At 49.0% G+C, this 24,138-nt stretch overlaps 1 protein-coding gene across 1 annotated transcript; it reads right to left on the minus strand.

Annotated features, from left to right (window-relative positions):
• Positions 1-824: 824 nt before the first annotated feature.
• LOC115460739 (zinc finger protein 140-like) lies at positions 825-20,386 on the minus strand (the record flags this gene model as incomplete). Its single annotated transcript, XM_030190494.1, has 3 exons — positions 20,236-20,386; positions 19,809-19,919; positions 825-1,150 (listed from the first exon to the last, which is right to left on the minus strand). Coding segments are annotated over exons 1-3 (564 nt in total), but the record flags the coding sequence as incomplete, so codon positions are not given.
• Between the last annotated feature and the right edge of the window lie 3,752 nt (positions 20,387-24,138).

The raw sequence follows: 24,138 nt of genomic DNA on the forward strand, positions 1-24,138 counted from the left end.
CTTTTATTACACTCAGTGCATGGGAAAGGTTTCTTTCCACTGTGAATGTTTTGGTGTATTTTCAAGCTTGATGACCTGGTGAAACTTTTATTACACTCAGTGCATATAAAAGGTTTCTTTCCACTGTGGCTCATTTCATGAATTTTCAAGTGTGATGAACAAATGAAACCTTTATTACACTCAGAGCATGTAAAAGGTTTCTTTCCACTGTGGCTCATTTGATGTTTATTCAGGTATGATGAAGAAGAGAAACTTTTATTACACTCAGTGCATGTAAAAGGTTTCTTTCCACTATGGATCATTTGATGAATTTTTAAGCGTGATGAACAAACGAAACTTTTATTACATTCAGTGCATGTAAAAGGTTTATTTCCACTGTGGATCAGTTGATGTTTTTTCAAGTATGATGACCTGGTGAAACTTTTATTACACTCAGTGCATGTAAAAGGTTTATTTCCACTGTGGATCAGTTGATGTTTTTTCAAGCCTGATGACCTGGTGAAACTTTTATTACACTCAGTGCATGTAAAAGGTTTCTTTTCACTGTGCATCTTCAATTGTGACAGCTCACTGAAACCTGTACCACTCTCACTACATGGAAAAGGTTTCTGTCCACTGTGGATTACTTCGTTCCTTTTCAGAACTGAGGATAAACTAAAACTTTGGTCTAATTTCAACTTTATCTTCTCTCTGAAACTTTTTTCACACTGAGAGCAAGAAAAGGATCTCACCCTACTGTCGGTTCTCTTATCCAGTAAGAAATTATCATTCATATTGAAGATTGTTCCACAGATGTCACACTGTAAGGATTCGTTCTCTGTTCTCTCTTCTTGGGGGAGTTTAGAAGGCTCTGGGTCACTGTTACTATCTTGGAAGGGACTCTTTGTTCTCAAGTGTCTCTGGTGCTTGGGGATGTTTATGAGTTCCCCATCACTTCTCTCACTCTCACTAATTGCACAAGGTGTTTCTCCGGCAGGGTCTCTCTGATCCTTCTCCAACTCCTGCTGATGATTCCTTGCCTGTCTCTTCTCCATCCCTTGGAAAATATTCTCACAGACATTTTTTGACTGTCCTGGTATTTGTTCCGTTTCGACTGGAGTTTCTTCGCGATTTTGCTCTTGCTTGAGCTTCTGTAGAGCCTCATTAACTGCTGGATATGAAAAGAAGATATTAGTCATGTATTACTTATATGGACAACTATTATTGATCAAGAAACAGAATTTTCTGGGCTCATAGGCAGGAAACTGCATCAGAGGATCCAAAATTGGTAAGAACGTGCAAAAGTTCACCAGGCACCATTCTGCCTGAACTTCGTTTTCGAGCATTTTATTTTTCAACAGGATGGAGCTCCGAACATCAAGAATGCAAAACAATTGAGCTTTTAATGAATGAAACCCCAGAATTCATTAAGCCAACAGTTCAGTGGTGTTCAAGACATCATGAATGTGTCACGGTTGAAGGACGGAACTTTGAATACAAATTATGAATTAACTAATGTATTTTCAAAGGTCATACTAAGTGTGTTCCTATAAGGGGCAATTCTAATGTATAACTTGGCTCCTCCAGTGAGGGGCGCCAAGTTATACATAACAACTGCCCTTCACATGAAGACACAAAATGCCACATTTCAAAACACTGAGTAGGTTCATTGGCAGATGTGTCAAGAGAGAAAAAAAAAACACACCTCAATGGCCCTGTCTACATTCATTTCAGGAAGATCAAGCAGCTGTTTTGAGGCATTTGGAAAAGTGCCTGCATGAACCTTAGGAATGGTACAAGTCTATCTGCGGTCATTTACTATGTTTAAGACAAAGGAATAAAAGCTGGATTTTGGAAGATATTTGTGGTTCTTCACACGTCAGAGAACTCTTTCCATAGTACATGGTGTTAGTCTAGTAATAAAAATTAGTGGAAGGACGGCTGGATTCACCAGCAGATTTCTTCCATCATACAAGCTTCCTTTGTAAATCTACAATTACTTCATGCTTATGTCACCTCTAGAATGGGTTACTGTACTTGATTTCTGTATTGTGGCCTCACAAAGTATCAATTAAAAAGACTGCTGTTCCTTTATTAATGAATAAAAAAGTCTTTGACCATGTTATAGCAGGGACAAATTTGAAGATAACTCTGCCATCGTACTCAAACTATCAGGGAAAACGGAAGTTTTCAACCTCAATCTGGACCCATGGAGGCATATTTTCAAAGCACTTTGGGAGGCTAAGTTCCATAGGTTTCTATGGAACTTTGGGAGGCTAAGTGCTTTGAAAATGAGCCTCTTAGTTTACTTATTTATTGGGATTTATTAACTGTCTTTATGAAGAGATTCATACAAGGTGGTGTAGAGCAGGTACAGCTTGACTTACTGAAAATGATTCAAGGAACAATTCTTTTTTATAGGGAAGTAAATACATATTTGTACAACTTCACTGTGAGACAAACTACAGTAAAGTCATCATGAAAGTGAAACGAGACTTAAGCAATCTATTTTCTTTGGTTTGGTAGAAATGCACCTATCAAAATGAATATTTTTCCAAGACGGTTATATTTGATTCAAATGCTTCCTATTCATATAACAAGATTTTAGTCTCTCTTCAGAACACTGGCTTTGCATTTTTAGGGTAAAGTGACCCATCGCATGTTTTCTGGTCAGCTGGCTCAAATAGTTACAGCTCAGGCCACTGCCTTCTCCTCTGTTGACTTTGAGCTTTGGAAACACTTCACTGAAGCTTAAAGACTGAAGCCTTCAGGTGGCAGCTTGTGACGTTTTTCTATGAACATGCAGAGGTGAAAAAATGTCATATTTTCTAGGTTTTATGATCAGGTATGAGTGTGTGTGGTAATACTGAAGATGTTTTTTATTCTGATTTTTGTGTATTACTGTATAGTTTATCTAATATTATTAAGGTTGATTGGGAATATAAATATTTTTAAAAATCATGAATTATGTCTCCCAAAGTTCCAAGATCAAAGCACGGACACTCAGAGGAGGACACGCATTTGGTAATCTGTTCCTCTTCTGTATTCTTCACAATGTTTAATTCTCACTTGTGCTCTGTAATATGTCCTCTTACTCTGTATGGGAAAATTAGGTTCTTACTTTGATAATTTTCTTTCCTTTAGTCACAGCAGATAAATCCATTAACTGATGGATTGTATCCGCCTACCAGCAGGTGGAGATAGAGAACACTGAAAGCACATGGTGTTCCTGGATGCCCAACTCCCTCTGCCTTCAGTATATGACATTTCCAAAGCAGAGTGAATAAAAAAGGCAAAATAACATAAACTTTCCTCACAGAGAACAAACGCCCCAGAACTGGGGCAATAACCAAACAAAGGAGGGACGTTATCAACCTCCTGCAATAAAAACAGCATGTAGAAACTCTGATAGCTTGTCTTGAAGTATTCCTGATGAGGCACAATGTCTGTATGCAATACATAGGCGTAGACTGGGGGGGGCGAGGGGGGGCAATGCCCCCCCCAAACAACGATGAGGCGCCGCCGCGCCATTAGTTAAAAAAAAAAAAACCACATGCACGCACGCGCTCCTCTCCATCCGCTTGGCTTCCCTGCTCTCTCTGTCTGCGTCCCGCCTTCCTCTGACGTCAGAGGAAGGCGGGACGCAGACAGAGAGGGCAGGGAAGCCAAGCGGAGTAGCGGACGGAGAGGAGCGTGTCCGTCTACCCCTCTCTCTTCCTCCCTCCCTCCCTCCCTCCGCCGCAGGCAGCAGTCTTTTCCAGCGTTCCTGGCAGCGGTAGCGTTGTACACGCTGCCTTCGGCTCTGCCCTGAAGCCTTCTCTTCTAGTTCCTGTTCCCACATAGGTGGGAACAGGAACTTGAAGAGAAGGCTTCCGGGGCAGACCGAAGGCAGCATGTACAACGCTACCGCTGCCAGGAACGCCGAAAAAGCTGAAGACTGTTGCCTGCGGCGGAGGGAGGGAGGAAGAGAGGGGGTAAACGGAGTCACCATCTTGGACCTCGCGGGGGGGGGGGGAGCAGAGGGAAGATGGATGGGACTGGGAGGGGTGGGGAGCAGAGGGAAGGAGCAGGAGATGAATGGGACTGAGAGGGGTGGGAAGCAGAGGGAAGGAGCAGGAGATGAATGGGACTGGGAGGGGTGGGAAGCAGAGGGAAGGAGCAGGAGATGGATGGGACTGGGAGGGGTGGGGAGCAGAAGGAAGGAGCAAGAGATGGATGGGACTGGGAGGGGTGGGAAGCAGAGGGAAGGAGCAAGAGATGGATGGGACTGGGAGGGGTGGGAAGCAGAGGGAAGGAGCAGGAGATGAATGGGACTGGGAGGGGTGGGAAGCAGAGGGAAGGAATGCTGAAAAAGCTGAAGACTGTTGCCTGCGGCGGAGGGAGGGAGGAAGAGAGGGGGTAAACGGAGTCACCATCTTGGACCTCGCGGGGGGGGGGGAGCAGAGGGAAGATGGATGGGACTGGGAGGGGTGGGGAGCAGAGGGAAGGAGCAGGAGATGAATGGGACTGGGAGGGGTGGGAAGCAGAGGGAAGGAGCAGGAGATGAATGGGACTGAGAGGGGTGGGAAGCAGAGGGAAGGAGCAGGAGATGAATGGGACTGGGAGGGGTGGGAAGCAGAGGGAAGGAGCAGGAGATGGATGGGACTGGGAGGGGTGGGGAGCAGAAGGAAGGAGCAAGAGATGGATGGGACTGGGAGGGGTGGGAAGCAGAGGGAAGGAGCAAGAGATGGATGGGACTGGGAGGGGTGGGAAGCAGAGGGAAGGAGCAGGAGATGAATGGGACTGGGAGGGGTGGGAAGCAGAGGGAAGGAACGCTGAAAAAGCTGAAGACTGTTGCCTGCGGCGGAGGGAGGGAGGAAGAGGGGGTAAACGGAGTCACCATCTTGGACCTCGCGGGGGGGGGGGAGCAGAGGAAAGATGGATGGGACTGGGAGGGGTGGGGAGCAGAGGGAAGGAGCAGGAGATGAATGGGACTGGGAGGGGTGGGAAGCAGAGGGAAGGAGCAGGAGATGAATGGGACTGAGAGGGGTGGGAAGCAGAGGGAAGGAGCAGGAGATGAATGGGACTGGGAGGGGTGGGAAGCAGAGGGAAGGAGCAGGAGATGGATGGGACTGGGAGGGGTGGGGAGCAGAAGGAAGGAGCAAGAGATGGATGGGACTGGGAGGGGTGGGAAGCAGAGGGAAGGAGCAAGAGATGGATGGGACTGGGAGGGGTGGGGAGCAGAGGGAAGGAGCAGGAGATGAATGGGACTGGGAGGGGTGGGGAGCAGAGGGAAGGAGCAAGAGATGGATGGGACTGAGAGGGGTGGGGAGCAGAGGGAAGGAGCAGGAGATGAATGGGACTGGGAGGGGTGGGAAGCAGAGGGAAGGAGCAGGAGATGGATGGGACTGGGAGGGGTGGGGAGCAGAAGGAAGGAGCAAGAGATGGATGGGACTGAGAGGGGTGGGGAGCAGAGGGAAGGAGCAAGAGATGGATGGGACTGGGAGGGGTGGGAAGCAGAGGGAAGGAGCAGGAGATGGATGGGACTGGGAGGGGTGGGGAGCAGAAGGAAGGAGCAAGAGATGGATGGGACTGAGAGGGGTGGGGAGCAGAGGGAAGGAGCAAGAGATGGATGGGACTGGGAGGGGTGGGAAGCAGAGGGAAGGAGCAGGAGATGAATGGGACTGAAAGGGGTGGGAAGCAGAGGGAAGGAGCAGGAGATGAATGGGACTGGGAGGGGTGGGAAGCAGAGGGAAGGAGCAAGAGATGGATGGGACTGGGAGGGGTGGGAAGCAGAGGGAAGGAGCAGGAGATGAATGGGACTGGGAGGGGTGGGAAGCAGAGGGAAGGAGCAGGAGATGAATGGGACTGAGAGGGGTGGGAAGCAGAGGGAAGGAGCAGGAGATGAATGGGACTGGGAGGGGTGGGAAGCAGAGGGAAGGAGCAGGAGATGAATGGGACTGGGAGGGGTGGGAAGCAGAGGGAAGGAGCAGGAGATGAATGGGACTGGGAGGGGTGGGGAGCAGAGAGAAGGAGCAAGAGATGGATGGGACTGGGAGGGGTGGGGAGCAGAGGGAAGGAGCAGGAGATGAATGGGACTGGGAGGGGTGGGAAGCAGAGGGAAGGAGCAGGAGATGAATGGGACTGGGAGGGGTGGGAAGCAGAGGGAAGGAGCAAGAGATGGATGGGACTGGGAGGGGTGGGAAGCAGAGGGAAGGAGCAGGAGATGAATGGGACTGGGAGGGGTGGGAAGCAGAGGGAAGGAGCAGGAGATGAATGGGACTGAGAGGGGTGGGAAGCAGAGGGAAGGAGCAAGAGATGGATGGGACTGGGAGGGGTGGGAAGCAGAGGGAAGGAGCAGGAGATGAATGGGACTGGGAGGGGTGGGAAGCAGAGGGAAGGAGCAGGAGATGAATGGGACTGGGAGGGGTGGGAAGCAGAGGGAAGGAGCAGGAGATGAATGGGACTGAGAGGGGTGGGGAGCAGAGGGAAGGAGCAGGAGATGAATGGGACTGGGAGGGGTGGGAAGCAGAGGGAAGGAGCAGGAGATGGATGGGACTGGGAGGGGTGGGGAGCAGAAGGAAGGAGCAAGAGATGGATGGGACTGAGAGGGGTGGGAAGCAGAGGGAAGGAGCAAGAGATGGATGGGACTGGGAGGGATGGGAAGCAGAGGGAAGGAGCAAGAGATGGATGGGACTGGGAGGGGTGGGAAGCAGAGGGAAGGAGCAGGAGATGAATGGGACTGGGAGGGGTGGGAAGCAGAGGGAAGGAGCAGGAGATGAATGGGACTGGGAGGGGTGGGAAGCAGAGGGAAGGAGCAGGAGATGAATGGGACTGGGAGGGGTGGGAAGCAGAGGGAAGGAGCAGGAGATGAATGGGACTGGGAGGGGTGGGAAGCAGAGGGAAAAAGCAGGAGATGGATGGGACTGGGAGGGGTGGGGAGCAGAAGGAAGGAGCAAGAGATGGATGGGACTGAGAGGGGTGGGAAGCAGAGGGAAGGAGCAAGAGATGGATGGGACTGGGAGGGGTGGGAAGCAGAGGGAAGGAGCAAGAGATGGATGGGACTGGGAGGGGTGGGAAGCAGAGGGAAGGAGCAGGAGATGAATGGGACTGGGAGGGGTGGGAAGCAGAGGGAAGGAACGCTGAAAAAGCTGAAGACTGTTGCCTGCAGCGGAGGGAGGGAGGAAGAGAGGGGGTAAACGGAGTCACCATCTTGGACCTCGCGGGGGGGGGGGAGCAGAGGGAAGATGGATGGGACTGGGAGGGGTGGGGAGCAGAGGGAAGGAGCAGGAGATGAATGGGACTGGGAGGGGTGGGAAGCAGAGGGAAGGAGCAGGAGATGAATGGGACTGAGAGGGGTGGGAAGCAGAGGGAAGGAGCAGGAGATGAATGGGACTGGGAGGGGTGGGAAGCAGAGGGAAGGAGCAGGAGATGGATGGGACTGGGAGGGGTGGGGAGCAGAAGGAAGGAGCAAGAGATGGATGGGACTGGGAGGGGTGGGAAGCAGAGGGAAGGAGCAAGAGATGGATGGGACTGGGAGGGGTGGGAAGCAGAGGGAAGGAGCAGGAGATGAATGGGACTGGGAGGGGTGGGAAGCAGAGGGAAGGAACGCTGAAAAAGCTGAACACTGTTGCCTGCGGCGGAGGGAGGGAGGAAGAGAGGGGGTAAACGGAGTCACCATCTTGGACCTCGCGGGGGGGGGGAGCAGAGGGAAGATGGATGGGACTGGGAGGGGTGGGAAGCAGAGGGAAGGAGCAAGAGATGGATGGGACTGAGAGGGGTGGGAAGCAGAGGGAAGGAGCAGGAGATGAATGGGACTGGGAGGGGTGGGGAGCAGAAGGAAGGAGCAAGAGATGGATGGGACTGGGTGGGGTGGGAAGCAGAGGGAAGGAGCAGGAGATGGATGGGACTGGGAGGGGTGGGAAGCAGAGGGAAGGAGCAAGAGATGGATGGGACTGGGAGGGGTGGGAAGCAGAGGGAAGGAGCAGGAGATGAATGGGACAGAGGGGTGGGAAGCAGAGGGAAGGAGCAGGAGATGAATGGGACTGGGAGGGGTGGGAAGCAGAGGGAAGGAGCAAGAGATGGATGGGACTGGGAGGGGTGGGGAGCAGAGGGAAGCCTACTGGAAAGAAGACACTGAATAAAACAGAAGACACTGGGACCAAAGCGAATAGAAAAACTAAATGATCAGACATCAAAGGTAGATAAAAGTATTTTATTCATAATTTATTAATTGAAATGTGTCAGCTTTTTGAAATGTGCATCTGTGATATTTTGCCTGTAAATTCAATTCCTTCCTCCACATTAGCATATTCATTTGCATATGTATATATGCAAATGATATGCTAATATGCTCCGCCCATTCTTTGCCCCCCCAAATGAAACAGTCAAACTACGCCTATGATGCAATATATGTACAAAAACTAAAGTCAGTCAGGGAGGGATCATGGATTCATCTGCTGTGACTAAAGGAAAGAAAATTATCAAGGTAAGAACCTAATTTTCCCTTCCTTGTCATCAACAGCAGATGAATCCATTAACTGATGGGATGTACCAAAGTAGGGTGGGAACAGGCAACTCCGCGAGCAAGCACATGCGCTCCAAAATGTGCATCCTGCCACGCTGCCACATCCAGCCTGTAATACCGCACGAAAGAGAGCTGAGAAGCCCAGGTAGCCGCACAACAGATCTCCTGAAGAGAAAAAACACCCATATCAGCCGACGAAGAGGACATTGCCCTCAAAGAGTGTGCTTTAAATGCTTCAGGCGGCGACCACCCTGAAAGCAGATAAGCCAAAAAAATGAATTCCTTAAGCCATCGGGCTATAGTGGCCTTAGATACCGGAAACCCCCGTTGGGGACCTGCCAACAGAACAAATAAATGATCATAATTCCTAAACTCATCTGACATCTGCAGATACTGCCACAGAGCCCTGCGGACGTCCAAAAGGTGCAGTTGCCCAAAGGAGTCTGGAAACTTCTCCTTAGAGATGAAAGGAAGAAAGATGGGCTGGTTGAGGTGAAAAGCTGAAACCACCTTAGGCAGAAAAGAAGGCACCGTACGGACAGTTACTCCAGATTCCAACAACTGAAGAAAAGGATCCTGACAAGAAAGAGCCTGAAGCTCAGACACCCTTCTAGCCGACGTCAATGCACTAAAAAAACTATCTTGAGAGTCACATCCTTCTCAGAAGCCCGTTTAAGAGGCTCAAAAGGAGATCGCTGGATCGCCTTCAACACAAGCCCCAGGTTCCAAGCCGGACAAGGCGATCGCAAAGGAGGACGGAGACGAAGCGCCCCTCAGAAAACGGAGAATATCCGGATGAGCAGCAAGGGACAATCCGGAGACTTTCCCCCAGAAGCAGGCCAACGCTGCCACTTGAACTTAAAGGGAATTGTAGGCCAGGCCCTTTTGTAGCTCGACCTGCAAAAAGTCCAACAAGAGCGAGACTGTCGCCAGAGTCAGCGAGATAGACTTTGGCATACACCACGCCTCACAAGTGCGCCAGATTCGAGCATAAGTCGCAGAGGTAGACCGCGAGCAAGCCTGCAAGAGCATGGCAATAACCTTATTAGAATAGCCCTTGTCCCTCAATTGCGCCCTCTCAAGAGCCAGGCCGCAAGACCAAAGCGGCAAGGATCTTCCATAGTCACCGGACCCTGAATTAACAGGTTCGGAACCAGAGGCAAAGGAAGAGGCGCGTCCACCAGCATCCACCGGAGATCCGCGTACCACGGACGTCTTGGCTACTACTACTACTTAACATTTCTAGAGCGCTACTAGGGTTACGCAGCGCTGTACAGATTAACATAAATTGACATAAAGGACAGTCCCTGCTCCAAGGAGCTTACAATCTAAAGGGTGAAATGTCAAGTAGGGGCAGTCCAGGTTTCCTGAATAGAGGTATGATGGTTAGGTGCCAAAGGCGACATTGAAGAGGTGGGATTTGAGCAAGGCTTTGAAGATGGGCAGGGAGGGGGCCTGGCGTATGGGCTCAGGGAGATTATTCCACGCATGGGGTGAGGCGAAGCAGAAAGGGCGGAGCCTGGAGTTGGCGGTGGTGGAGAAGGGTACTGACAGGAGGGATTTGTCTTGAGAACGGAGGTCACGGGTAGGAATGTAAGGGGAGATGAGGGTAGAGAGGTAGGGAGGGGCTGTAGATCAAGTGCATTTGTAGGTTAAAAGGAGAAGCTTAAACTGTATGCGGTACCTGATCGGAAGCCAGTGAAGTGACTTGAGGAGAGGGGTGATATGAGTGTACCGGTTCAGGCGGAAGATAAGACGTGCAGCAGAGTTTTGAATGGACTGAAGGGGGGATAGGTGGCAAATTGGGAGGCCAGTGAGGAGTAGGTTGCAGTAGTCAAGGCGAGAGGTAATGAGAGAATGGATGAGAGTTCAGGTGGTGTGCTCAGACAGGAAGGGGCGAATTTTGCTGATGTTATAGAGGAGGAAGCGACAGGTCTTGGCTATCTGCTGGATATGCGCAGAGAAGGAAAGGGAGGAGTCAAAGATGACCCCGAGGTTGCAGGCAGATGAGACAGGGACAATGAGGGTGTTATCAACAGAGACAGAGAGTGGAGGGAGAGGAGAAGTGGGTTTGGGAGGAAAGACAATAAGCTCGGTCTTGGACATGTTCAGTTTCAAGTGGTGGCTGGACATCCAGGTCGCAATGTAGGCTAAGCAGGCCGATACTTTAACCTGGGTTTCTGCAGTGATGTCTGGTGTGGAGAGATAAAGCTGGCTGTCATCGGCATAGAGATGATATTGGAACCCATAGGAGGAGATTAGGGAACCCAGGGAGCAGGTGTAGATTGAGAAAAGAAGGGGTCCAAGGACAGATCCCTGAGGAACTCCAAAAGACAGCGGGATGGGGGTGGAGGAAGAACCCTGAGAATGTACTCTGAAGGTACGGTGGGAGAGATAAGAGGAGAACCAGGAGAGGAGAGAGCCCTGAAACTCAAGTGAGGACAGTGTGTCGAGAAGTAAGTTATGATTGACAGTGTCAAAAGCGGCGGATAGGTCGAGGAGGATAAGGATGGAGTAGTGACCTTTGGATTTGGCAAGGAACAGGTCTTTGCAGACTTTAGATAGTGCCGTTTCCGTCGAGTGTAGGGGGCGAAAGCTGGATTGAAGTGGATCGAGGATGGTGTGAGAGGATAGAAAATCGAGGCAGCGGCTGTGAACGGCGCGTTCAAGTATCTTGGAGAGGAAGAGTAAGAGGGAAATGGGGCGGTAGTTGGAGGGACAGGTAGGGTCAAGTGATGTTTTTTTGAGGAGTGGTGTGACTACAGCATGATTGAAGGTGTCAGGGACAGTTGCAGTGGAGAGAGAGAGGTTGAGGATATGACAGATGGGGGGGGGGGGGTGACGGAGTGATGGTGTTAAATAAGTTGGCCAATCCGGGGCGATGAGAATCACCAATCCTCGGTGCAGGCGAATCCGAAGTAGAACTCGCCCTATCAAGAGCCAAGGAGGGAACACATACAGGAGGCCCGAGGGCCAAGGTTGAGCCAGAGCATCCAACCCCGCCGAGCGAGGATCTCTCCTTCTGCTGAAAAAGCGAGGGACTTTGGCGTTTACGCTTGACGCCATGAGATCCAAGCTTGGAGTCCCCCATTTGGCACAAATCTGAAGAAAAACTTCGTCTGCCAGTTCCCATTCTGCCGTGTCAATTTGATGTCTGCTGAGGAAATCGGCTTGCACGTTGCTCTGACCGGCTATGTGAGCTGTGGACAGCAGCTCTAGGTGTTGCTCGGCCCAGTCGCAGATCTGAGACGCCTCCGCAGCCAGGGCCCAGCACTGAGTGCCGCCCTGACGATTGATGTAGGCCACTGCTGTCATGTTGTCCGACAGAACTCGGACAGGAAGACCCTTCAGTGTCCTGTGGAAGGCCAGAAGAGCCTGAAATATCACTCTCAGTTCCAAGCGATTGATGGACCATCCCGCTTCTGCGGTGAACCACAGACCCTGAGCATAGCGTCCCAGGCAATGAGCTCCCCAGCCCAAAAGGCTGGCATCCGTTATCACCAGAAACCAAAAAGGAAGAGCCAGTGGCATCCCCTGCCGCATCCTGCTGTCGAAAAGCCACCAATCCATACTGCGCTGGGCCACAGGAAGCCACCGTAGTCTGTGTTGGTATTCCTGGGAAATCGAAGACCATTGCTGAAGCACAGCAAGCTGCAGCGGTCTCATGTGAGCTCTCGCCTAGGGAACCACCTGTATGGTGGCCGTCATCGATCCCAGGAGCTGAACAAAGTCCCAAGCTCGAGGGCGAGGCATCCGCAGGTGGACCTGATTCAGAAGCTTGAGCCTCCTGCTGTCGGGAAGAAAAACGAACCCCGAAGCCATGTCGAACCGGACCCCCAAATACTTGAGAGACTGAGAGGGGGGTCAGGTGACATTTGGGCATATTGACTACCCAGCCCAGAGTCTGAAGAACTGTAACAACTCTGGCTGTGGCAAGTCTATTCTCGTCTGCCAAATCCACTCTGATGAGCCAGTCGTCAAGATAAGGGTGAACTCTGATACCCTCTTGCCTGAGAACGGCAGCCACTGCCACCATGACCTTGGAAAAAGTCCGAGGGGCAGTTGCCAGGCCGAAAGGCAAGGCACGAAACTGGAAATGTTGGCTCAATACCGCAAACCAGAGAAACCACTGGTGCTGCGGCCAGATGGGAATATGCAAGTATGCTTCCTTGAGGTCCAGAGACGCGAGAAACTCCTGGCTGTACCGCCGCAATGACGGAGCGCAGGGTTTCAATGCAGAAGTGTCGCATTCCTAAGGCCTTGTTGACTCTGCCTCCTACTGGGACGGCAAATTCTAGCCGGTAACCTTCTCTGATCAGGTCTAGGACCCACTGATCCGAAGTAATCTTGGTCCACTCCTCGAAAAACAGGGAGAGACGACCCCCTACTGCGGGAACCGACAAGTGGACCGGCGCTACATCATTGTGGAGGATGCCCCTTAACTCCTGGACGTTGCCCGGACGCCGCCACACGTTTGTCCAAACGAAAGGAGTTCCTCTGCTGGAAACAGGTACGTTGACCAAACCCCGCAGAGCGCCCCGGGCGATACCTGCGAGCTTCGCCTGGAAGAGGGAAAAGAAGGACTTTTGGAAGAAGGCCTCGGCCTATCCTCAGGCAACCGTTGGGACTTAGAGTCCCCTAGGTCCTTAACAATCTTCTCCAAATCCTCCCCAAATAAAAGAAGGCCCCGAAAGGGTAACCTCACCAGCCTTTGTTTAGAGGCCATGTCAGCCACCCAATGCTGGAGCCAAAGAAGGCGGCAGGCAGCAACCGCCACAGACATCTGCTTAGCCGAAGCTCTGACCAGATCATAAAGGGCATCAGCCAAAAAAGACAGGGCAGACTCCATATGTGGGCCGACCTCAGCGAGGGAACCCGCTCCATCGGCGGGCTGCTCAACCGCCTGATGCAACCAGGAAAGGCAGGCCCGGGCTGCATAGGAACTGCAAATAGCCGCCCGTTAGGAAAGGCCCGAGATATCAAAGGGCCGCTTCAGCGCGGATTCCAGCCGCCGGTCCTGCATATCTTTCAAAGCGACCCCTCCCTCCACCGGGAGAGTAGTCTTTTTGGTCACAGCCGTGACTAAAGCATCCACTTTAGGCATCCCAAAGAGGGTCAACTGACTTTCCCTCAGGGGGTAAAGGTGACACATAGCCCTGGCCACCTTCAAGGGACCCTCAGGGTCAGACCACTGAGCTGAAATAAGCTCTTGGATGGAAGCATGCACAGGAAAAGCCAGAGAAGCCTTCTTAGTGCTAGCCATCCTAGGATTAATAGAAGAGGCAGCGCGCTCGTAAGGATCTTCAATACAAAGGGCCTGTAAGGCATCAGAAATGAGAGCTGGCAGCTTGTCGCGGTGGAAAATCCGAACCGCTTTAGGGTCATCCAACTCCTGTGGCAAGCAGCCACCCTCATCTGGATCATCAGTCAGTGAGGTCCTGCCAGACCCCTCAGACTCCCCGAAACTAGACCACGGGGGAGAACAGAGTGAAGAGTCCCCCTCAGATGGGGTATTCACTCATCGCATCAGCCAAAAGCTCGGGGGAAGAAATAAAGTCTCCAGCAGAAGCTGGGCTATCAAGAACCAGAGGCAACCCAGACCAACAGGAATTGTCAGGAGCCTCAGGCAGTGCTCTTTTTAACATAAAAGCCTTATGTATCAGCAGCACAAATTCAGGGGAGAAAAACTCACCCTGTACATCCGCCCCCACATTGGGGAAAGCGGAGGCAAAAGCTCCTCTAGAAACCTCGAAACGAGGGGACCACCTGCACTCAGACCCCTCCGCAACCGCGAGGGTCGAGTCACGCGGCGCCTCCAAGATGGCGGCTGCTGCCAACTCCGGCGGGCAGGAAGAATCACCGCCCGCCATGCTCGTGCCAGCATTAGCATCTAGGCAGCATATGCTGCAAAGCCCTGCTGCTGATCTGTGTTTCTCACAGTGGGAGCAGCGCTTAACCCCTTCAGCAGCCATCAAATACAGAAAACAAAATGGTGCCTTCGCGCCAAAACTTACCCTGCACAGAGCGCTGTCAGCGGGAACCTCCCTGGAGGAGCTGGGCACTGCTCTCACCTCAGGAGTCCGAGTCAAACAAGCTGCGGTCAAGTTGCACCGAACCAGTAGCTCAGGAGAAAGCCTCTCTCTGTTTTTTGTTGTTTGTTTTTTACTATGAGGAAAGTTAGAGGCAGGCAGCCACAGAGGAACTCTGGGAGGAGGGGCAATAGGGTAAGGCAGGGACAGGGAAAACCAAGTATGCCTTTTATATTTCAACATTTTTATTGACAACAAAGATAACTATATCCAATATCTTGCATAAACGTAAATGCCACCAGCAAACTTTCAAAATAGAAATACAATGATAAAGTCCATCATCAATCTTTTTGACAGTTTCTCCCATCCCCACTAACCCTCCCTCTTTCCCCTCTGCTTGTCATTTTCGACAGTTTTTATTGATGACATCTCCAAAAGTACCAATCCACCTAAACATAACATTCTCAAAACAATTGTACAGAACTCAGTGGAACAGCACTTCAAACATGCAACATTGCGTACAGCCATCCAATTTTGAAATACAACACTTATCCCTCCCTCCCCCCAGACCCTATTCTGTATTTACCTTTTATGTTTTAACTATTGTTATGAATGAAGACGCATTACTAGCAATTCTTTGTTATACAATAAAAGTCTGATAACAGATAATTCTATCTTAACCCATAAACTTCCATATTAAACTCCAATAATTGTGTCTCGTTCTTTGCTCTGTATTTTATTACCTCGTTTAAGTCCCAGCAATGTTTACCGACGAGACTTCTGAATGTTTTTCTTCAAACAAAACTTTTCCAAGCTATTATTGCATGTAACCCTTCAATTTACATAGAATCTTGCCTTTTTCAAAACTATTTCCCCTTCCTCCCTCCCCCACCTCCCTCCCCTCTATCCTCTTAAACCAACTTTTAACTTCATGGCGTCCCTCTACCTCTCCCCTCAGTATAATTATCAGAGTGTAGGTTAACGTGTCCGGATTCCTCTGGCACTTTCCCCCATTTCTGAAGCGGTCTTCTCTAGCTATGCCTACTCCACTAACCCCTCCCATTCCTAAAACTTTTAGCCTATCCCTCCTTCTGTCTCATGGCTCAGTCAGATTATTAAGCACTGCACTTCGTGCTTTATGAGAGATTTGTTGCAAGTATCTGTTCCAAATGGAAATGAATGCTTTTCTTTTCTTTGGGGTACCTCGTGCTGTTCTAGCCTCCCATAACATCAACTCATGAAATTTATTCCTCCAAAGCCAGATGGTGAGTGGTTCCTCTTGCATCCAATGTCTCAATATGCATTTTTTCCCCACTGCATACGCCTTACTCAGCAGGAGATCCGTGCTCTTATATGAAAGTTCGTAGGCTCCCCTTTTATTTAGTACCACCCCTCTCCAAGAGGGGATTAACCTGTACCCTACTAGAGTCTCCAAATAATTATGGAGCCTTTTCCAAAAGATTTTCACCTTGACACAACTCCAAAATGCATGCAACAATGTATTTCTCCCTCGTCTGCATTTTACACACTGCGCCTCCGGCGCCCAACCGGCTCTTGCTGCTTGTGTTTGTGCTATGTATCCCCTGTGTATTATCCCGTATTGACTCTCCTGCAGCTCCGCCCCACTCACTTGTTTGGGGATATACCAAGTATGCCTTTAAAGTGGGCACCACCAGCCACAACACCCCCTGCTCTACTGGCAAAGCACAGGAGCCACCCCAGGCAGAAATCCAGGAGCTGAGAAGTGACGTCCACACCTGCTATTACTACTACTACTACTATTTAGCATTTCTATAGCGCTACAAGGCATACGCAGCGCTGCACAAACATAGAAGAAAGACAGTCCCTGCTCAAAGAGCTTACAATCTAATAGACAAAAAATAAATAAAGTAAGCAAATCAAATCAATTAATGTGAACGGGAAGGAAGAGAGGAGGGTAGGTGGAGGCGAGTGGTTACAAGTGGTTACGAATCAAAAGCAATGTTAAAGAGGTGGGCTTTCAGTCTAGATTTAAAGGTGGCCAAGGATGGGGCAAGACGTAGGGGCTCAGGAAGTTTATTCCAGGCGTAGGGTGCAGCGAGACAGAAGGTGCGAAGTCTGGAGTTGGCAGTAGTGGAGAAGGGAACAGATAAGAAGGATTTATCCATGGAGCGGAGTGCACGGGAAGGGGTGTAGGGAAGGACGAGTGTGGAGAGATACTGGGGAGCAGCAGAGTGAGTACATTTATAGGTTAGTAGAAGAAGTTTGAAAAGGATGTGAAAACGGATAGGGAGCCAGTGAAGGGTCTTGAGGAGAGGGGTAGTATGAGTAAAGCGACCCTGGCGGAAGATGAGACGGGCAGCAGAGTTTTGAACCGACTGGAGAGGGGAGAGGTAACTAAGTGGGAGGCCAGCAAGAAGCAGATTGCAGTAGTCTAAACGAGAGGTGACAAGGGTGTGGATGAGGGTTTTGGTAGAGTGCTCGGAAAGAAAGGGGTGGATTTTACGGATGTTGTAAAGAAAGAAACGACAGGTCTTGGCAATCTGCTGGATATGAGCAGAGAAGGAGAGAGAAGAGTCAACGATGACCCCAAGGTTTCGAGCTGAGGAGACAGGGAGAATGACAGAGCCATCAACAGAAATAGAAAACGGGGGGAGCGGGGAGGTGGGTTTGGGGGGGAAAATGAGAAGCTCGGTTTTGGTCATATTTAATTTCAGGTGGCGTTGAGACATCCAGACAGCAATGTCAGACAAGCACGCTGAAACTTTGGTTTGGATGCAAGGTGAGATATCAGGAGTAGAAAGGTAGATTTGGGAGTCATCAGCATAGAGATGGTAGGAAAAGCCATGGGATGAGATTAATGAGCCAAGGGAAGAAGTGTAGATAGAAAAGAGGAGGGGACCAAGAATAGAACCCTGAGGTACGCCGACAGGCAGAGGGATAGAAGTAGAAGAGGATTCACCAGAGTGAACACTAAAGTTGCGGAGGGAGAGGTAGGAAGAGAACCAGGAAAGGACAGAGCCCTGGAATCCAAGTGAGGATAGGGTATCGAGAAGTATGCTGTGATCGACAGTGTCAAAAGCAGCGGAAAGATCAAGAAGAATGAGGATGGAATATTGACCTCTGGATTTAGCCAGTAATAGGTCATTGGAGACTTTAGTAAGCGCAGTTTTGGTTGAGTGGAGAGGGCGAAAACCAGATTGTAATGGGTCAAGAATAGCATGTGAGGAGAGAAAATCAAGGCAGCGGTGGTGAACAGCACGCTCAAGTAATTTGGAGAGAAAAGGAAGGAGGGAGATGGGTCGGTAATTAGAGGGACAAGTAGGGTCGCGTGAAGGCTTCTTAAGGAGAGGTGTGACCACAGCATGTTTAAAGGCAGCAGGGACAGTCGCAGTGGAAAGTGAGAGGTTGAGAATGTGACAGATAAAAGGAATAAGAGCAGGAGAGATGGCATTAAGAAGGTGGGTGGGAATGGGATCAGAGGAACAGGTGGTACATTTTGAGGAAGAAAGGAGAAGTGTAGTTTCCTCAATAGTAACTTCAGGAAAGGAGGAAAGGGAATGAGGGGAAGGAGAGAGAGGGGAACGGACTAGTGGAGGGAGAGGTGGTGAGGTAGAGAAAGCAAGGTTTATCTTTTGAACCTTGTTGTGAAAGAATTCAGCAAGAGTCTGAGGAGATAATGAAGGGGGAGTTGGGGGAGGGGGTACCTTGAGGAGAGAGTTCAATGTGGTGAAGAGAAGTCGAGGATTAGAGCCAAGAGAGTTGGTCAGTTGGATATAATAATCCTGTTTGGCACGTAAAAGAGCAGATTGGAAGGAGGTCAGCATGAACTTAAAGTGTAAGAAATCAGCAAGGGCCCGAGATTTCCGCCAGAGGCGTTCGGCGGAGCGGGTACAGGAACGTAGGTAGCGGATATTAGAAGTCAGCCAAGGTTGGGGTTTTGTACGCCTTACAGGGCAGGTCATCAAAGGTGCAAGAGTGTCTAAGGCAGAGGATAGAGTATTGTTGTAAGAAGAAACAGCCTCGTTGAGATACGTGGATGGTGCCACAGTAGAGAGGAGGTTTGAAACATGGGAGGATAGAGATGAAGGGTCAATATCGTGAAGATTCCTAGATAAATTAGATAAGATAGGACGGGACTGGGAGGGAGGAGATTTAAGTGTGAAAGTTATAAGATGGTGATCAGAGGAGGGAAGATCAGAGGCAAGGAAACTAGAAGGTGAACAGTTGGAGGAGAAGATGAGATCAAGACAGTGACCATTTTGATGAATGGGGGAGGTGGAGCATAGTTGGAGATTAAAGGAGGACGTTAAAGCGAGTAACTTGGAAATATAAGAGTTGGAAGGATCATTAGCAGGAATATTAAAGTCACCAAGGATGAGAGAGGGGGAGGAAGGATCATGGAAGAAGGCAAGCCAGGCGTCAAAGTCACTGAGAAAGGATGAAAGGGACTTATCAGGGGGACGATAAATGACCGCTATTCAAAGAGGCAGAGGAGAGAAAAGGCGGATAGAGTGGACTTCAAAGGAGGAAAAACAGTGAGATTGAGGTGGAAGAAGGGGTTGAAATCTGGAGGAGGGAGAGAGAAGTAGTCCAACACCACCCCCATGGCCAGCAGGGCGAGGAGTATGTGAAAATAGATAACCGCCATGGCACAGGGCTGCGACTGAAGCAGAGTCATCAGGGCAGAGCCAGGTTTCTGTTATGGCGAGCAGATGGAGGTGACGCGAGATAAAGATATACTGCTGGGAGATAAAGATATACTGAAGGCAGAGGGAGTTGGGCGTCCAGGAACACCATGTGCTTTCAGTGTTCTCTATCTCCACCTGCTGATAGGCGGATACAACCCATCAGTTAATGGATTCATCTGCTGTTGATGACAAAGAAAGTATTATTACTCAACTGTACTGTGTAATAAGTCTTCAAGCTTGGCTTTGCTCCGTAATACCTCCTTTTATTCAGTAGAATATTACTCATCAGTGGTCTATAATTTATTGAGCCTACAAATAGGTGGGAAAATGTGGGATACAAATGTAACAAATAAATAAATACATTTAAAGGAACTTGCACATGAGGTAGAGGGATGGTTAAATATTATCTCAGCTAGGTTAGGAGTGGATAAAAATGTCCCGCTACAGTACATGCAGCCCGTGTCACTCCTTGTGTGTGAGTGAGTGAGACTAACAAGTTAGTTAATTCTTCCATTAAAGGCCTGGTTGTAATTCCCTGTAATACCTCCTCTTGCTCTGTACATTCATTTTATTCATTTGTCTTCTGTAATACCTGCCCTTACTCTGTACAGTATTATTTCTCACCTGTGTCTGCGTGAGTAACTTCTCGCTCTCTTGACTCATGGGGATCCCAGACATATGGCTCTTCCTCTTGTTTAATCCTTGATAATGTATCAGGACTGATCATTTCATAGCCTGCTTCCAGGAATGAAAAATAATACTAGCTGTATTTTCCTTATATTCACAAAACAATAGACAGCAGTAGTTCTCAAGGGAAAAGCATATGATGGATCTGTCATTGCTACCCATCAAAAAGCAGAGGGATCTGGGGGTTATTATACCTTGCTTTAAGTACTCTGGTAATGGAACAGGTCACAAGTTTTTTTACCATAAAAATGTCTATCACTTAAGAATTGGAGGGGGGGGGGGGCTGTGATTGTTTAAAATTGCCAAATTTCTATTAAATCAGACGTTATTCCTCTTAAGAAAATGCAGACAAAGCAATTCTTACCTAGGGAGATCAGGATCTCGTAATTCTCCTTCATCACCTCCCTGTAAAGCTCCTTCTGCCCTTCATCTAAATACTCCCACTCCTCCTGGGAGAAAGAGACAGCGATGTCCTCAAACGTCACCCGCATCTGAAACACAAATCAGAAACACACTCAGGGAAACGTGGGGGTGCTTTTCAGCTACCTTTATTTGTCTAACATTTTGGGAATGATTTTAGAGTGTAGATGTCCTGTGCAGGTGGAAGACACCCAATTGCATGTGTAAATCAGCAAACGACTACTACAACTTATCACTTCTATAGCGCTACAAGGCATACGCAGCGCTGTACATCATACACGAAAAGACAGTCCCTGCTCAAAGAGCTTACAATCTAAATAAGACAGGTAAACAGACAGAACAACTAAGAGGTAAGGGAATTAAAGAAGTGGGGTACAGGGCAAGTGAGTAAAGGTTAGGAGCAAACAAGGATAAGCAGCCATTTTAGGAAAGGCAGCTACTTCTACATGGAAGAGGCAGCACAGGGATATTTTAGAGAGACATGTTCTGGGTGTGGCTTGGTTGATCCTTCACAGAACATGAGTATTTTATATTATATCATGGCAATACATGTATACTGTAGAAAATTCCCACATCAGCATTTATACCTACATGTCATCCTGAGAGATGCTGCTCTTTTTTTGAATGTGTAATTTTGGAAAATGACTTTGTCTAATGTGGGTCCCAAAAAATACACATTTTATTTTCACTGTGCTATATAGTTAGATAAATCTGTATATGTAAAACTATAGTATTATTTTTTATAAGACTCAGTAAACACTCCTGGAGGCACAACGATATAGTCAGGTTTTCAAGAGAGAAATGTCGATGGAATGAAGGCCTCTTGTTTCAAATCGCTCTCATATATATGCATTCTGGAAATCCTAAAACCCCGACCCATCCGGAATCCCAAAGAAAAGATGCCACTCTCAAAGAGAAGCAAGATTCCATGCAGAATCTCAAAGATTAGTAACATTCAATGTAGAACCTCATAAGAGGACAATTCTATGCAGAATGTACATGAGAAGCAAGATGCCATGCAGAATCTCAAAGATTTGTAAGATTCTATCTAGAATCTCCAAGAGAAGCAAGATTCTACGTAGAGTAGCAAGATGCCATGCAGAATCTCAAAGATTAGTAAGATTCCATGAAGAATCTCAAAGATTAGTAAGATTCTATGTAGAATCTGCAAGAGAAGCAAGATTCTACGTAGAGTAGCAAGATGCCAAGCAGAATCTCCAAGGGAAGCAAGATTCTACGTAGAATCTCCAAGGGAAGCAAGATTGTACGTAGAATCTCCAAGGGAAGCAAGATTGTACGTAGAGTAGCAAGATGCCATGCAGAATCTCAAAGAAGAGAAAGATTCAAAGTAGAATCTTCGAGAAGCAAGATTCTACGTAGAGTAACAAGATTCTACGTAGAATCTCCAAGGGAAGCAAGATTCTACGTAGAATCTCCAAGGGAAGCAAGATTCTACGTAGAATCTCCAAGGGAAGAAACATTCTACGTAGAGTAGCAAGATGCCATGCAGAATCTCAAAGATTATTAAGATTTAATGTAGAATCTCAAAGAAGAGAAAGATACAATGTAGAATCTTCGAGAAGCAAGATTCTATGTAGAGTAGCAAGTTGCCATGCAGAGTCTCAAAGATTAGTAAGATTGTATGTAAGCAAGGTTCTACGTACAGTAGCAAGATGCCATGCAGAATTCAAAAGAGTAGTGTGCAAAGTAAATACAATTTAAGAAATAGACTACATAATACTACAAGAGATCAGTAAAACTTTTCTTTTATTACAACTGCATAATATATCCTGTTAACAAAGAGGGAAGACTAAGAGAGAGAAATCTTTCTCTGCTTCTAAGTCCCTCTGAAGTTTGCCAATCCAAATGCTCACATTTATGGCCTCAACCACATATTAGGTAACTGATCCATCTAGACAGAACTCCACATCATCAGCAAAGCATCTTTTTAGAATTCTGAACTTAGAATTCTGCTTGCCCTAACCGAAACCTGGCTCACCCCCGACGACTCTGCCTCAGTCGCAGCCCTTTGCCACGGAGGCTACCTTTTCTCCCATTCGCCCCGCACAGCTAGCCGCGGTGGCGGCGTTGGCCTACTACTTTCGCCCTCCTGCAGTTTTCAATCCCTCCTCCTACCACAGTCTCACTGCTTCTCATCCTTTGAAGTCCATTCCATCCGTCTATTCTACCCGCTGCCACTCCGAGTTGCAGTCATCTACCGCCCCCCTGATAAGTCCCTCCCTTCCTTCCTTACTGACTTCGATGCCTGGCTCTCCGTTTTTCTTGAGCCCTCATCCCCATCCCTCATTCTTGGTGACTTCAACATACACACTGATAACCCATCTGACTCATACGCTTCTCAATTCCTCACCCTAACCTCCTCCTTAAACCTCCAACTGAGCTCCACCACCCCTACTCACAAATCTGGTCACTGTCTTTATCTCGTCCTCTCTTCTACCTGCTCGCCCTCTAATCTCTGCGTCTCCGCTCTTCCCATTTCTGACCATCACCTGATCACATTCACACTTCATCACCCTCCCCCTCAGTCCCGCCCAACTCTAACTACTACCTCCAGGAATCTTCAGGCAGTTGACCCCCCCCACCTTATCCACTAGTATCTCTGATCTCCTGCTGTCCATCACGTCCTCCGAGTCTGTCGACAAGGCTGTTTCCAATTACAATGCCACTCTCTCCTCCGCCCTAGACACCCTTGCACCGTCTGTTTCCCGTCCCACTAGGCGCACTAATCCCCAACCCTGGCTTAACCCTTGCACCCATTACCTTCGCTCCTGCTCCCGATTGGCTGAACGCCTATGGAGGAAATCTCGCACCCATACTGACTTCATTCACTACAAATTCATGCTATCCTCCTTCCAGTCCTCCCTATTCCTCGCCAAACAGGACTACTACTCTCATTTGACTAATTCCCTCAGCTCTAACCCTCGTCATCTCTTCGCCACCCTCAACTCCCTCCTCAAAGTGCCCTCCGCTCCCACCCCCCCTTCACTCTCTCCTCAATCACTGGCTGACTACTTCCGCGACAAGGTCCAGAAGATCAACCTCGAATTCACCACTAAACCTTCTCCTCCCCTTCATCCTATCACCCACTCCCTCAACCAATCAACCCAGGCCTCCTTCTCCTCTTTTCCTGATATCACCGAAGAGGAAACCGCCCATCTTCTCTCCTCCTCAAAATGCACCACCTGTTCCTCAGACCCGATCCCCACCAACTTACTTACCACCATCTCTCCCACTATCACCCCCTCCCATCTGTCATATCCTCAACCTCTCTCTCTCCACCGCAACTGTCCCTGACACCTTCAAGCATGCTGTTGTCACACCTCTCCTCAAAAAACTTCACTTGGCCCTACTTGTCCCTCCAACTACCGCCCCATCTCCCTCCTAACCTTCCTCTCCAAAATACTTGAACGCGCCGTTCACAGCCGTTGCATTGATTTTCTCGCCTCTCATACCATCCTTGATCCGCTTCAATCTGGCTTTCGCCCACTTCACTCGACAGAAACGTCATTATCTAAAGTCTGTAATGACCTGTTCCTCGCCAAATCCAAAGGTGATTACTCCATCCTCATTCTCCTTGACCTATCCACCGCTTTTGACACTGTCAATCACAACTTACTTCTTGACACACTGTCCTCTTCTGGGTTCCAGGGCTCTGTCCTCTCCTGGTTCTCCTCTTATCTCTCCCATCGTACCTTCAGAGTACAAATGTACTCGATCTGCAGCCCCTCCTTACCTCTCAACCCTCATCTCCCCTTACGTTCCTACCCGTAACCTCCGCTCAAGACAAATCCCTCCTTTCAGTACCCTTCTCCACCACCACCAACCT

The sequence above is a fragment of the Microcaecilia unicolor genome, chromosome 1, assembly GCF_901765095.1.
Source record: "Microcaecilia unicolor chromosome 1, aMicUni1.1, whole genome shotgun sequence".
NCBI classification, from domain to species: Eukaryota; Metazoa; Chordata; class Amphibia; order Gymnophiona; family Siphonopidae; genus Microcaecilia; species Microcaecilia unicolor.